The sequence below is a fragment of the Tupaia chinensis genome, unplaced genomic scaffold, assembly GCF_000334495.1.
Source record: "Tupaia chinensis unplaced genomic scaffold, TupChi_1.0 Scaffold000366_1, whole genome shotgun sequence".
In the NCBI taxonomy this organism is placed as follows: domain Eukaryota; kingdom Metazoa; phylum Chordata; class Mammalia; order Scandentia; family Tupaiidae; genus Tupaia; species Tupaia belangeri.
The window spans coordinates 3,844,373-3,858,372 of NW_006159863.1; the positions used below are offsets into that span (position 1 = coordinate 3,844,373).

Here is a 14,000-nt window from a genome sequence, read left to right on the forward strand (position 1 = left end):
GTGCATTACGAGAGCCATCCTAATGGCTGGATCTCTTAATTGAAGGGGTGTTAAAGGCTGAGTATAATTTGTGACAATTGACATTGCATTCCCTTTATTTTTCCTGGGTCTCCCACAAGAAGATATGTTAACTCAAAAAAAAAAATCAACGAATACATGCATGCTCTTGTTTATGTCATCATTTAATTGAGTTATAAAGCTTTTCTCTAATTATCAAGAACAATAAGAAGTTCTTACTGAACTCATTCTTCTAAAAAGTGAGGTTTTAAGCTTAAATAAGGGTTTTACGAGTCCTTTAAAAATATTAAAAATTTTTCAATGCACCCAGAAATCGTCATTTAGATGCTGGCAGAACACCCTGTGCATCTACTTTCAAAGCAAACGACAGGGCACTGCTAGCTAGCTGGAGTCTGACTTACTAGAAAATCACAGGATGCTTTAGTAACCGAGGTCTTCTATGCTTGAAAGGATTCTTACATCCTGCAGATTCTCTGCAAAAGACCTGTCATCTGGGACCTTGCTTCAGTATGACTGACATTTATCAAATTAAAATTTGTTCCTTAAGTTCACATGATTTTGTCTGAGGATGGCTTATTGCTAACTCTTTTTTAAAAGATTGGGAATTAAGTGACATAAGTTCTCTCTCTCTTTCTTGAGAGATTTTTGCTATAGGGTACGTGTACTCACGAGAGAGAGAGAGAAAGTGAGAAATCACCCCCCTCAGGTGGCATAGCCATGCCACAATCCCTTCCCCTCCATTCTCCTCTGGGGATTTTGGGCATGCATGCACACATGCCCAGCATGAGTTTTAAGTTACCGGGTCCAGGACTCAACCGCAGTTGACTACGTTGGAGTCCAGTAACATAACCATTACCCCACCTGCTGGTCGCAGTATTCTTATCCTCAATTGGATTCAGAACATCAAAGCTATTAACTCAATTAAGCTTGGAAAGAACTACCACTTCCATAATAATGGGAAAATAAAATAGTGATGGGCTGCAGAGCAGGAGAGTAAGAGTAGCTGTGACCAGGTTCTCTGGCACTCTGAGGGTCACCAAAGAAAGGGGTCTGCTGCATTCCTGTCTTGCTCTCAGGTCGCTCCAGCACGTCTGCCCTCCTAGGTTCCTACTGGAAGGCCCAGAGAGATTGAAAGTGAGCAAGAGATTAAATGGAAATAATTAAGGTGGAAATGAAGGCACATGGCATAATAATCTAACTGTGGGCAGAAAAATTAAGCATCAGGGATCGGGGAGGGACCACAGGGTCAACATTGTGGGAGTCCATACTTGCATTAAAAGCAAACACTCCTTTATTTTGCTAGATTATTAAGCTGTGTGACTGAAGTATCAAAACAGAGAAAGGAGTCCTAAGGCTTTTTTGTTGTTGTTAATTTTTTTATTTTTAGGTTTTAGTCATAGGGAGTACATGCTCCCTGGAGAGAGACAGAAAGAAAATGAGAAATCACCCTCCAGGAAGGATGGCCACGCTGCAATCCCTTCTTCATTCTCCTTTCAGGATTTTGGGCACGTACGCACACGTGCCTAATGTAATTTTCAAGCTGCCGGGTCAGGGATTTGAACTGTGGTCGCTCATGTGTAAATCCTGGAAATCCAGTGCCTTAACTGTCACAATACCTGCTGCCCAACAGTCCTAAGGTTTTAACAACCTATGCCTTATAGAAAGCTGTTTTCCTGGACTGTCCATCATCAGTCTACCTGCATAGACAAGTTGTATTTGAAGAATAAGAACTAAGAGTTTTTTGGTTTTTGTTTTTTTTTTAAACTCCCTTCTTGATAAATTTTACAATGTTTTTCCCATCCCTTTCCTGATTCAGTATTCGGCATGTGAACTAATGGTGAAATAATAAGGCCTCACTGATGCTGCTCTTTCCAAAGAAACTGCTGACCTGCTATGTTGCCCCAGCAAGCAGTATCAAAAGAAAAATGCTGACCTGACCTAACGTAAACTGAGAGGGTATTAAGATTTCCTTTAACCTGATAGTTAGAAGCTTTGGCACTGGGGAAAGGAACTATCTAAATCAGTCTTTTTCAAACTCTGCCCATGAATGAATAGTAAGAGGTGTACTTTTACGGCAACTCACTACTATACACAAAACACATAAAATAGAATTTAAAATAGACACAAACATCATAAAAACATTTATCTAATGGGACCAGCAGATGACGTAATGATTATGTTGCTGGACTCCCATGCAGTCCACCACGACTCCAGTCCCAAACCTGGCGGCTTAAAACTCACACCAGGTGCGTGTGCAAACATGCCAAAATCCCTAGAGTAGAATGGAGAAGGGATTTTGGTGTGGCCATCCCCCATGAGGGGTGACTTCTCACTTCCTGTCTCTCTGTCTCTGTCGCACGCAGGCACCCTATAACAAAAATCTCTCTAAAAAATTATCTAAGATGATTTCATGAAACAGTACTTACCATTGCATCCCATTTTTTTTCTCTATTTTTCCTTTTTTTTGGAAAATGTTGGTTATAGATCACTAAATTGACTGAAACCCACTACTTTGGTTTATCCGTTTTACAATAAAGGAAGAATCAAGTGGAAACAGGAAGACCCTTCAGTTCTGAGATTTCAGCATTTGAAGTAAAGGAGGGTCTTTCCCTCCCTGAAAGGAGATCCCCTTGGAGCAATGCTGTTGTACTAACCCCCTGCTCAGCTCAGGGAAAGAGCAAAAGGTCTTCCAGGACTTTCTTCTTGAACTGGCTGGGAGGAAAGACAATGGATGGGAATTACACTGTTATAATTAGGTTTTTCGTTGGATTGTTTTTGCCAGGTGGCTCATGCTGGAGAGGGACAGAGAGAGAAAGTGAGAAATCACCCCCCGGGGAGATGGCCATGGCACAAGCCACTCTCCTTCATTCTCTTCTTGGGACTTTGGGCACACACGCACGTACATACGCCTAGCGTGCCCGCCCAGTTGCTGGTTCGAGGACTCAAACCATGGTGGATCATATGGGAATCCAGTATCTCAACCACCACGCCACTTGCTGGCTCCTATAATTCAACTTTTTCAGGTCAGAGCATTTGTTTTCAAATCAAAAGAAGAACCAAACAGAAAGCAAACTAAGTCTAGAGACAGCTGAGAGCAGGTAAGAGGACCAGATAGCAGACAGTTTTCAAATGGAATAAAAACTGAATGATAAGCCATACCTTTTTAGATTTATTTTGGAGGGTATATCCTCTGTACCAACCTGTAAGGGAATAAGAGTACACACAACCCTTTACTTTTTCTGGGATAATAAGAAGATATTACCAATATACAGTCACATGTTCTATTAGCTATACTAGGTGGAACACAGAGACAATTAGCATATAATAGAATACGAATATTTAATTTATTATACTTAAAAAATCCAGATCCATTTCTTGGCTGTAATCGCTTAATAATTAGAAGATTTAAAATTGAGTTACAACCAAGTTTTATCTCTTCTCCTCTGGAGAAAGAACAGAAAACACGATAGAAGTCAGCCCAACCTCTTTAACTGTCATACTGTAGTCACTCAACAGATGTTTTTTCATGAATGAAAATGGCCTTGTATCATATATATGTGTGTATTCGTGTGTGTGTGTGTACACATAATCTACGAGTTACCTTACACAATTACGGTACATATTAAATTATTTATTTTTTAATTGCCAGAGACAGAGAAAGACAGAAAGAGGGAGAAAGCACCCTACAATGGGGCATAGTCACACTGCAATCCCTTCTCCTTTTCTCTATCCTGCCAGGATTTTGTACATAGACAAACACATGCACACGTGCACACACTTATAGGGCTGGGAGTTGAACTGTAGTCTGCCATGTGGGATCTGGCTCCCTTAACCACTAGCACACTGAGCTAGCCCTATAAAATCATTTGTATTTGCTTTCTCACTCTTCTGAGTTCCCAGGGTAAGAACCACTATTCTACAAGTTTAAACTGTTGCAAACACATGTATAAATAATTGCACCTAAAATAAAATCTAAATAAACAAACAATAAAATACCATTTTCACAATTCTTGGTAACACTAAAAACACCTCTATCAATAAAAAGATTTTATGGGTTTGCTTACCAATACTTTATGTAAAGGCTTTAACTTCCTTTAAAAGAATTCCAATAAAAACAGACACACATATGGGTATTTTCCTACCTTCTATCTTGTAGAGGGATTGCATAATTTAATCTGTTCATAAACAGGTATTTTATATTAAATATAAAGACTGAACACCGACCACAGGTAGTTCACTGCGTAACTTTCCTCACTTGTCAACTGAAGCATTATTGTGATGATCTTGTCTTAGCAAACCCACTTGCAAGTAGCACACATGTGTAAGGTAACCATAGACAGATGGTGAGTAGATTAAAACTTCAAGCATCTGTCAGTAGGTTCTAGAACTTGCCTGTAATATTTTCTATATAAAATCATCAAGAAAATAGACACATAATCTAGTTTGTACCTGTTACAAGTAGAAAACTGAATTTATCTTCTTTTGGCATAGATCCAATAATATTTTCACAAATTTTAGACTGCCAGTGGTGTTCAACACTTTAAAGGATTTTGCTATAGGAAGGAGTGGGATACGATACTGTAAAACTGTGCCTTGCGTTGAGGCGTATGGTTGAGAAAAAATATTTTAACAGGAAAACACTGCCCCAATTTTGGATGCCAGTGTGTTAGATCCAGGTGTTAAAACAAACAAACAAACAAAAACCCCACCAAGCTAGATATTTCCTCCCAGATCTCGAGAGTCCATACCGTCTGTGCACACTTGCTTGGTTTTGCTAAAATGTGAAAATGGCTTTGTGTGAATGAATGTCATCAACGTTACCTGAGGAAAACGTGGAGTAGACAAGCTGAGGAAACAATATTTCAGTCTTTTCCAAGTCATTTTCATCTTTTTATGCCCTAAAATGCCAAGATGTCACAACACAGACTTTCTCCCCTTTCAGAGAAGAATGAGTCTATACTTCTGTAAACAGTATTTGGTATAGTCATTCAGCACAGAATGATGCTTCCTAAACCTGTCATTTAGGGGGAAAAAAATGTTGTAATCTCTTAAGTCCTCTCTAGAATTGTGGTGTGTGTATAACCCCTATCCGAAGATACAAAATGACCATGCTGAACTTGAAAAAGCAAATGCTCATTTTCCTTGGCATCAAGTATTAAGAAACACTGTATCTGGTGGTTTAGTACATTTAGGCAGCTAAGGTGAAGAGCATAAGTTATTCTTCGCCAAGGGTTATTTTCCCACTGTTTTCTTGAGACTTTCCAGTCCAGAATAATAACCTGTAAACTCCAATCTGAAAATATCAAGAGTTCCTAATTCTACCATCAAAGTTACTTACTTCATCTGGTTTCTTTTCCTCTCCATCAGTCAAGACTATCACCTGCCCCAAGCACCTCACTTATCCAAATGCCTCTTGGGCTCCTGCGCACTTTCCAGCTCCCTTTAACTGATCCCTTCCTCAGCTCTTCTCTCTAAACAGTCATTCGACAAATATGCATTAGGCACTAATCTAAGCAGGATGTAGCACAGGGAGAGAGTTACCATAAAGGTTACACTGTAATATAAATAAACAAAAAAATAAGTTAGATGATCTGTGACAATGACGTACTAAGAAGTACTCAAGGACAGTAACATGGCAGAGAATGGCTGGTGACATGGGCTACCACTTCACATGTGATCAAGGGAAGCTCCCTCTAAGAAGCAGGAAAGAATAAGCCATGAAAAGATCTGGGGAAAGGAACCTTCAGACAGCAACAAATCAAGTGAGTAAGCTGCAAAGCAAGAATAAGCTTGAAGTTCAAAGACAAAAGGAAAAATACGTTTGCCAGAGCTCAGCTTGAGAGAGAAAGTTGGGAAAGAGGCAAGAAGGTGGTGAGAGGGTGGAGTGGTTCTAAACTCCGGGTGCCAAGGAATTCTTAAAAATACCAGCACCTTGGGCTGGCAGGTGGCATAGTGGTTAATGCGCTGGACTCCCATATGGCTGACTACGGTTCGAATCCTGAACCTGGCGGCTTACTCTTTCTCCCTCTGGTTAAAATTTAAAAATAATGATAATAAATCAATAATTAAAAAAAAATACCTGGGCCACATCCCCAGATATTCTGATCTAACTGGATGTGCGTGGGGCACAGTCTTTGAGCTTCTTAAAAGTTCCCCTGGTGATGCTAATGTGTAACCAGGATTAACTGCTGTGTATTTTACACCATAGAGGAATTGGGGTTCCTATTCTAGGAATGATAGGAAGCATTAGAGGGTTTTAAGTGTCATCATGCCCTCTGCTTCTGAAAGAGCTTACTGGTTGCTATATGAGAATGAACTGTTAAGGGAGGTGTTATGTAGGAGAAGGTGGAATACCAGGGAGGAGACTGGGGAGTGTAGTGAACATACGGCAAGACAAAAAGATCAGGGAATATTTTAAATCAAAGTGAATGGAGGAAGAAAAGTTAAATAGAAAGGTTATTTCCATCTAGGGCTTAAGCATTTGAGTGAACAATATTATTATTTGCTAGAGGAAGATGGAAAACAGGAAAACTTTGAGGAATGGAAGCTGAAACTGGGAGAGGTATCCTGGCCCCTTAGTTTCCTTTCCTGCAAAACAGAGTCCTGACACCCTACATAGAGCAGAGCAACTGGGCATTTGCAGTGAGGGAAGGGAGGTGGAGGGTATCTATGGAAGGGACCCAACTGGCATGGTAGGTCAGAGCCCAAGCAGAATGAGGTAGGTACCCACGGGGTGGTGGATTGGCATGGGCTATCAGAAAAAGAATAGATGATGGGGTACCCTCGTGGGAAAAGGTGTAGCAATGAAGATGGGAGACTGGTTACCCATAGGGGAATTAATCAAATAAGTAAATGTATTAAAAACATGGAAAGTCAGTTTTCTTACTGTCCAAGAAAGGGATTACAAGTACAGAAAGGGAAAAAAACTAGATTGAACCCTACAGTGCTGGACTGGAATTGATAGCATCTGTGAGAACTCTTGACTTTTCATATACAAAGATAAGACAAAATAATAAAGGTGTTAATCTTTTGATCCACCCATTTGATCCACAGCTCTGTTGCAACACCTAGGTAGTTCCTATTTTTCTGACCCTAAGATGAAAAAAGGAGGTTTCAGAAAGAGGGCTATGTAACTGACTGAAAGACCGAGCAGTCCAAAACAAGACAGGAGGGCAGAAGATTTCGTGAAGAATGAATTTAAGAAAACAAAACAAAACAAAACAAAAAACCAAGTGAAACTGAAAAAATATCTCATCGGTCTGAACATATTAGAAAGAAGTAAAAACACTTGTCAGAAACCTTGAGCAAGAAACAGAGGTAGGTCCATAGCTACCCAAGAGAAAACCTTAACTCTAGAAAAACATATAACTGAATAAAGGAAATGTAATCAAAGTATCTCTCTGAGTGCTGTAAGGCAAAGGCATATTGATCCAAATAATAACAACTAAAAAAACAAATACTAAAAAAAATAAAAATAAAAATACTATGTACCTATGTCTGGTTATCTCTACTAAGAACTAACAGACACAGAGAATGCGTGGTAGGGGGCATAAAAGAACTAAATTCTTATCTTCCATAGTAAGAAGCTAATAAATAAAACTGAATAAAAATATCAAATAATAAAAGCATAATTATTCAGAAATAAAGATGGATACATACCATAAAATTGGCTAAAAGAGTTGAAAGATTTCTTAAAGAGTTGAAACTCTTCAGAAATTAGTTAAGAAGGTATGGCTGTTTTCATTATAAACCTTGTAGAAAAGACTTGACTTTGAAAATGACATACATTTATGACTGGTAGAATTAAAAATTAAAAGTACAGCTGCTAAATCCTGGTAAACCAGAACTAGGTGAGGGCAAATTTATAAGGATAGAGAACAGATCAGTAAATGCCAAGTGCTGAGGGTGGAGTGAGGTTGACCAAACAGGAGCCTGGGAGAATTTGGGGAGCTCATAGATTGATTGTGGTTGTGTTACTTGACTGTATCCATGTGTCAAAACCTGGAGATTCACACTGAATATGGTGATTAAAGGAAAAAAAAAAGAGAGACACTGGGGCCAGTAGGCAGTGTGATGCTTAAGGCACTGGATTCCCACATGGCAGACTGTGGTTCAAATCTCAGACTAAGTACCTTGAAAATTAAGCCAGGCACATGTGTGTTCATGCCTAAGATCCTGAGAGGAGTATGAAGAAGGGACTACAGCATGGTCATCCTCCCTAAATGGTGATTTCTTGTTTTTCCCCTCTCTCTGTCTCTTTCCATGTGCCCTATTCCAAAATTAAGAAAAAAAGAAAGACACAATGAGATACTACTGTATACCCACTGGAATGGCTAAAGCTAAAAATATTTGACCACACAAAGCACTGCTAAGGTTCTAGAGCAACTAGAACTCCCTTACATTGCTGATAGTTTCTCAACAAGTTAAGTACACACATAGCCTAGGATCTAGCAATATCTCCACCCTATGTATTTACCCAAGATAAATAAGAACAGACATCTATAAAAATGCTTGTGAGAATGTTTATCAAACTTTATCTTTCTTTTCTAAGAGATTTTTGCTATAGGGTATATTTGCTCACTGGAGAGACAGAGAAACAGAAAATGAGAGATCACCCTCCCAGTGGGGATGGTTATGCCACAATCCCTTCTCCTCCATTCTCTTCATAAGATTTTGGATACACATGCACACACATGCCTGGCTGAGTCTTAAGCTACCGGATCTGGGACATGAACTGCGGTGGACTCCATGGGTATCTAGAGATATAACCTTTATGCCATCTGCTGGTCCCCAAACTTTCTTTGTAATCACCAAAACTAGAACACATTAAATGCACATTAATTGTGTTACTGATGTACACATGGTGGTATAACCACACAATGGAATACCACTCAGCAATCCATGAACTCTGACATGCACTATCATAGGTGAACCTCAAACCATTACAAAAGTTTAAGAATCCAAATATAATAGACACATATAATCCCACTGACACAAAATTGACTACAAAGTAAAACTAATTCATGATGAGCTAAACCAGATCAGTGGTTATTTCATGGTGATATAAACCAGATCTGAGGTTATCTACTAGGGTAAAACTGGTGTAGAAAAAGGTACCAAGGAATGTTCTGCGGTGAGGGAAATGTTTCAGAGTTTGATTTGAGAGTTAGGTACAGGCTTCAGTTCATTTGATAAAACTCACTGTGTTGTCTATGTAAGATAAGTGCACCTTGCTGCATATAAATTCTTAAAAATGTGAAAATCTACACTATCAAATGACTGTCAGTCTACAAAGTAACACTTTAAAGTAACATAGATTTGCACTGCTCAACTATTACCAAATACTGTTTGAAATTTCCTTTGAAATAAGTTTGAGTCATGTGTAAGAAAATCACAGAACTATGTCTCTGGAAGCTGTTTTATAGTATGTGTCCTCGTCTATTAATAGTTCCTTCTGTGTTATTATAACAGGATATCTGAGACTGAGTGATTGATAAAGAAAATAGGCTTATTTGGCTCAAGAGTCTGAGGCTGGGAAGTCTAAGAAGTATGACACTTGGCATCTGTTTGGCTTCTAGTGAGGGTCTCGTGCTGCATCAAAACTTGGTGGGGATGCAGCCTCTGAGCTACAGCTGGAAGCCACAAACGGACTGTGGTTTGAGCTCCTGGTCTGGCTGCTGAAAACATGTGGAGTGTGTGCCCAGGGTCCTGGAGGTTGGAGACTGGAAGAAGGGGACTGCAGTGTGACTGAGCTCTGGAGAGAGCATTTCTCTCTTTTCTTTTTTCTCTTTCTCACACACATGCACAAGCTCCATCATGAATGAATTTATTTATTTACAGAAACTTCATATAGAAATGGAAAGAAATGGAAAGGAACTGATATTGTCAACAATTTACTGTATATCTCAGAGTAACTAAAAAAGAGGATTTTCAATGTTCGTATTCTTGAGTGATGATAAATGGCTGATAAGACAGACATAATGATTACCCTGATGTTGTCAATACACATTGTATTCTTGCACTGAAAAATCACATTGTAACCCACAGATATGTGTCATTATTTTTAAATTATTTTATTTTTATCATTCTTTTTCATTTGCTACAGAAGAAAGACAGAGTGAGAGAGAGAGGAAGTGAGAAAGCAAGCTGCCAGGTCCAGGATTCAAACCGTAGTCGGCCATGTGGGAGGTCAGCACCCTAACCACCATGCCACCTGCCAGCCCCAGGAGCCCCATTTTATAATATCTAACCTACCAAGAACTCACTGAATCTATCATGAGGTTGGTGCCCACTTGATCCAATACCTTCCCCTAGGCTCTACCTGCCACGCTGCCATATTACGGATCAAATTTCAACCCGAGTTTCAGTAGGCATACATTCAAACCTTAGAACTCTGCAAAGACATCATACACCTTAATTATTTATTAAGAATTATTTTATGTAACTTTATTTATTTATTTAAATTTAACCAGAGAGTGAGAGTGAGTGCTGTGTGTGTGTGTGTGTGTGTGTGTGTGAGTGAGTGAGTGAGTGAGTGAGAGAGAGAGAGAGAGAGAGAGAGAGAAAGTAAGCCTCCAGGTCTGGGACTTGCAGCGTGGTCGCCATGTGGGAGTCCAGCGCCTTTAACCACAATGCCACCTGCTGGGCCCTTCACCTTAATTATTATTCAGGCTCTAAAACGAATTCTAAATGAGTCTAGTTATTTCCGGAAATTTAATCATAGATTGGGAATTCATTTATTCAATCAACGAATAGTTATAAATGCTAGGAAAGGAAGATATACAGTATCTCCGTACCCTAAATCCTACTTTATAGTGAAAGGGGAAAATACATAATAAGCTAACAGTTATAAAGGAATGAGGAGATAATGTGAAAAACCTGCCTGGAGATGGAGCTAGTTTAGAAGGCGTGGTTTAGATTTCTCTCACAGGAGGTCCATTTGAGCTGAGGATTTACATGACTAATGTAGCCACTCATTCATTATACATAAGAATATTTATTGAACACTAGTGTGCCAGACATGGTCTTCCAGGAGGAAGCAAATAGATCCGTAAACAAATAACTAAGTACGGAAGGGCTTTTAATGGTAGTGCTTGGAAATACTGGCACACAAAGGAGAACATTATGAATATGCTAAAGACCCAGAAGCAATCACTGAGGGGACGCTGAAGACTTCTGTGAACAATGACAGCATCATGTAGATGTGTGAGTTACGGAGCGTTCTATAAAATTTCTTATTTGATGATCACAGGATGAATTCGTTTCTCCCCCACGTACATAAATAACAGATCAATACATTATTTTTACTCTCCCAGGATTCCAGGAATTAAAGGCAAGAATCAGGAGATGTTGTTTATATACATTCATGGTGTGTGCGTGTGTGTGTGTGTGTGTGTGTGTGTGTGTGTGTGTGTGGATGCATGTGCGTGCTGGTGTGGGGGGTAGGGGGCCACAAAGGAGGAGCAGGTGCTAAATCCTGTTGTTCTTCCTTTAAGTGACACTGGTCTGGTAGCTTGCTGAATATAACACAGCTAATTAGGTCAAGGTCAAAGGTCCCGTCTCTTGTGGACCAGGTAAACCTGTCGAGTTGCCATGGCTGTGGCTTGCCTTCCCATCCCCAGTGGCCTGGCCCTCAAATAGAGGCTTGTCCCTAAGGGAAGCCAATGAGCAGAAACAGCTGGGGGCAAACCCCTCCCAGGGCCACAGAGAAACAGCTCAGTCTGAAATCCCTCCTTACTGAGGGGCAGAGGCTGCACCTTCCAAAGCCCTGGGCTTCATGATGTCCTCATTCCAAACCAGTGATGATCTCACTGGGGCTTTTGAAAATCAGTTCAAAGGCAGAGAGTCAAAGGACCCAAAGACAGTCAAAGATAATTTAATTCTTTTGTCCCTTTTTGTGAGACAAATCATTCTTCTGGTTTAATGATCTTAGCTCCATTCTGAGCCTCTGAGATAGGGAGATGGGGTGGAGGTTGGTGGTCTCAATTCCAAGGGAACTCAGAGCTCACATAAATCTGATACCCTTACTGAAAAGAAAGGAAACTCAGACAAGGAACCCCAAAGGCTTGTCCAAAGTCAAACAGCAACTTGCTAGCTAAGCTGGGGAGGCAAATACAAGTCTCCTAACTTGCATTCATCACCCTCTCCTCTGTTCCAGATGCCTCCACAGTCATGCTGGGGAGACGGCAGACGCCACCACCCTTTCCTCTGCTCCAGCTGCCTCCACAGTCATGCTGGGGAGACGGCAGAGAGAATACTTGCTCAACACCCCGTCACCCAGGGGAGGGGAGCTTACCCACAGAATCCCACCAGTATTAAATGTAGATGCTCCACTATAGTAGCCAAGTGGGAAAACAGAGAGATATGGCTTCCAACTTTCGTTTCATTCCTTTCATGAACAAAAAGAGGACCTGTCCTTTGCAGTGCCTGGCACCCAGCAGGTACTTGACTGCTGATAGAGACAAAGTCTCCTTAAACTAGCAACCTGTGCAAGGAATGTGCAATGGATTGTGCACCTACAAGACACAATTTGACTGTTGGGATCCCATGCCCAGGACCAAAGCACCCTGCCTGGGAGACCAGAACATCCAGAAAAGAGCTCCGCTTCTTTATAAAACAGCTTGTCTAGGGGCCAGCGGATGGCGTAATGGTTACGTCACTGGACCCTCACATAGTTGACCGCAGTTGAGTCCTGGATCTAGTGGTTTAAAATTCACACTGGGTGTGTGTGTGTGCGTGTGAGCCCAAAATCCGCAGAGATAGGAGGAGAAGGGATTGTGGTATGGCCATCCCCCCTGGGGAGGGGGTGATTTCTCCCTTTCTGTCTGTCTTTCCAATGAGTACATGCATCCTATAGCAAAAAATTCTCAACAAAAAAAGAAAATGCTCATCTAGGGGCGAGGAGATGGTGTGATGATTAAGGCCCTGGACTCCCACATGGTCGACTGCGATTCCACCATGATTTTCAGACCCAGGGGTCTGAAAATCACATGCCAGGTGTGTGTACGTTGTGTTCCTACAATTCTGAGAGAGGAATAGAGGAGAAGACATGGGGGGAAAATTTCTCACGTTCCTTCTCTCTGTCTCTCTCCAGCAAGCGCACGTGTTCTATGGCAAAAACCTAAAAAGAAAAAAAAGAAAACTTGTCTGAACTCAAGGGTCTGGTACTCTGTCCTGGCTCCATACTAACCAGCTCTCCCCAGAGCTATTTATTCAATTTATTCCACTGCCAGTTTGAAGTAATTAAAGGTTCCATCTCTTAAATTTCTTTCCATAAAAACATTCTATTACTTAAAAAAAAAAATCTTGTTATCCTGTAAAATCTAACTCCATTGCTGAAAGTGCTTAGGTTTCTTCCGATGCCTGCAACAGATGGTGATGTCGGAGGCTTTTATTTTCAACCAGCGAATACCTCCTTAGACAAGCAGAGGGACCTGGCTCAGACAGTGGGGGTGGGAGAGGAACTGGGCAAAATCAGTCGACAGAATAGAGAGATGACATATCCACATGCCCGCTGCAAAACCAGGAAACCATGTTGTGCCTGCACAGACACCTCAAAGCTTAGTGAGAAGAGGGAAAAAACATTTCCTCTGGTCTGTTCAACACCACCACTCTGGTTTGCCAATTCCCTTTCTATCTTCTAGATGTGGTTTTTTTGTTGTTTCTTTCTTTTTAAAGCAAAGTAATTCTGCCAACAATAACTCCTTCTGCTGCAAGTCTAACGTCCCTCTTTCATGATGCATTTTTCAACCTATTCACCCAGTTCAAGAAAGCTGAAAATGATGGGTGCAGCATGTAGTTTTATCAATCAGAGCCATGGATGTGCTCAAATCATTCTTACATTCGTTTTCTTATCACTAGGAGTTTACAAGATGGATGAGATAAGTGTACAAGTGAGCAAGGAATCAATAATCAAAGAAGAATCTAGATTTATTTAATGAGGCCTTTTTTTTTTTTTTTTAAGGATTTTTGCCATAGGGCAT

The 14,000-nt window shown here is 40.5% G+C and overlaps 1 protein-coding gene across 4 annotated transcripts in view; it reads right to left on the reverse strand.

Moving 5' to 3' along the window:
* DOCK5 (dedicator of cytokinesis 5) overlaps nucleotides 1–14,000 on the reverse strand; it is a gene marked incomplete at its 3' end in the record, with an annotated part of 171,854 nt that overhangs the window by 145,104 nt on the left and 12,750 nt on the right. The window contains 1 exon segment of one of the 4 annotated variants that reach the window (XM_014589652.1): nucleotides 3,178–3,218. Within the exon segment in view, the coding sequence (XP_014445138.1) occupies nucleotides 3,178–3,218 (41 nt within the window). 4 annotated transcript variants of the gene reach the window in all.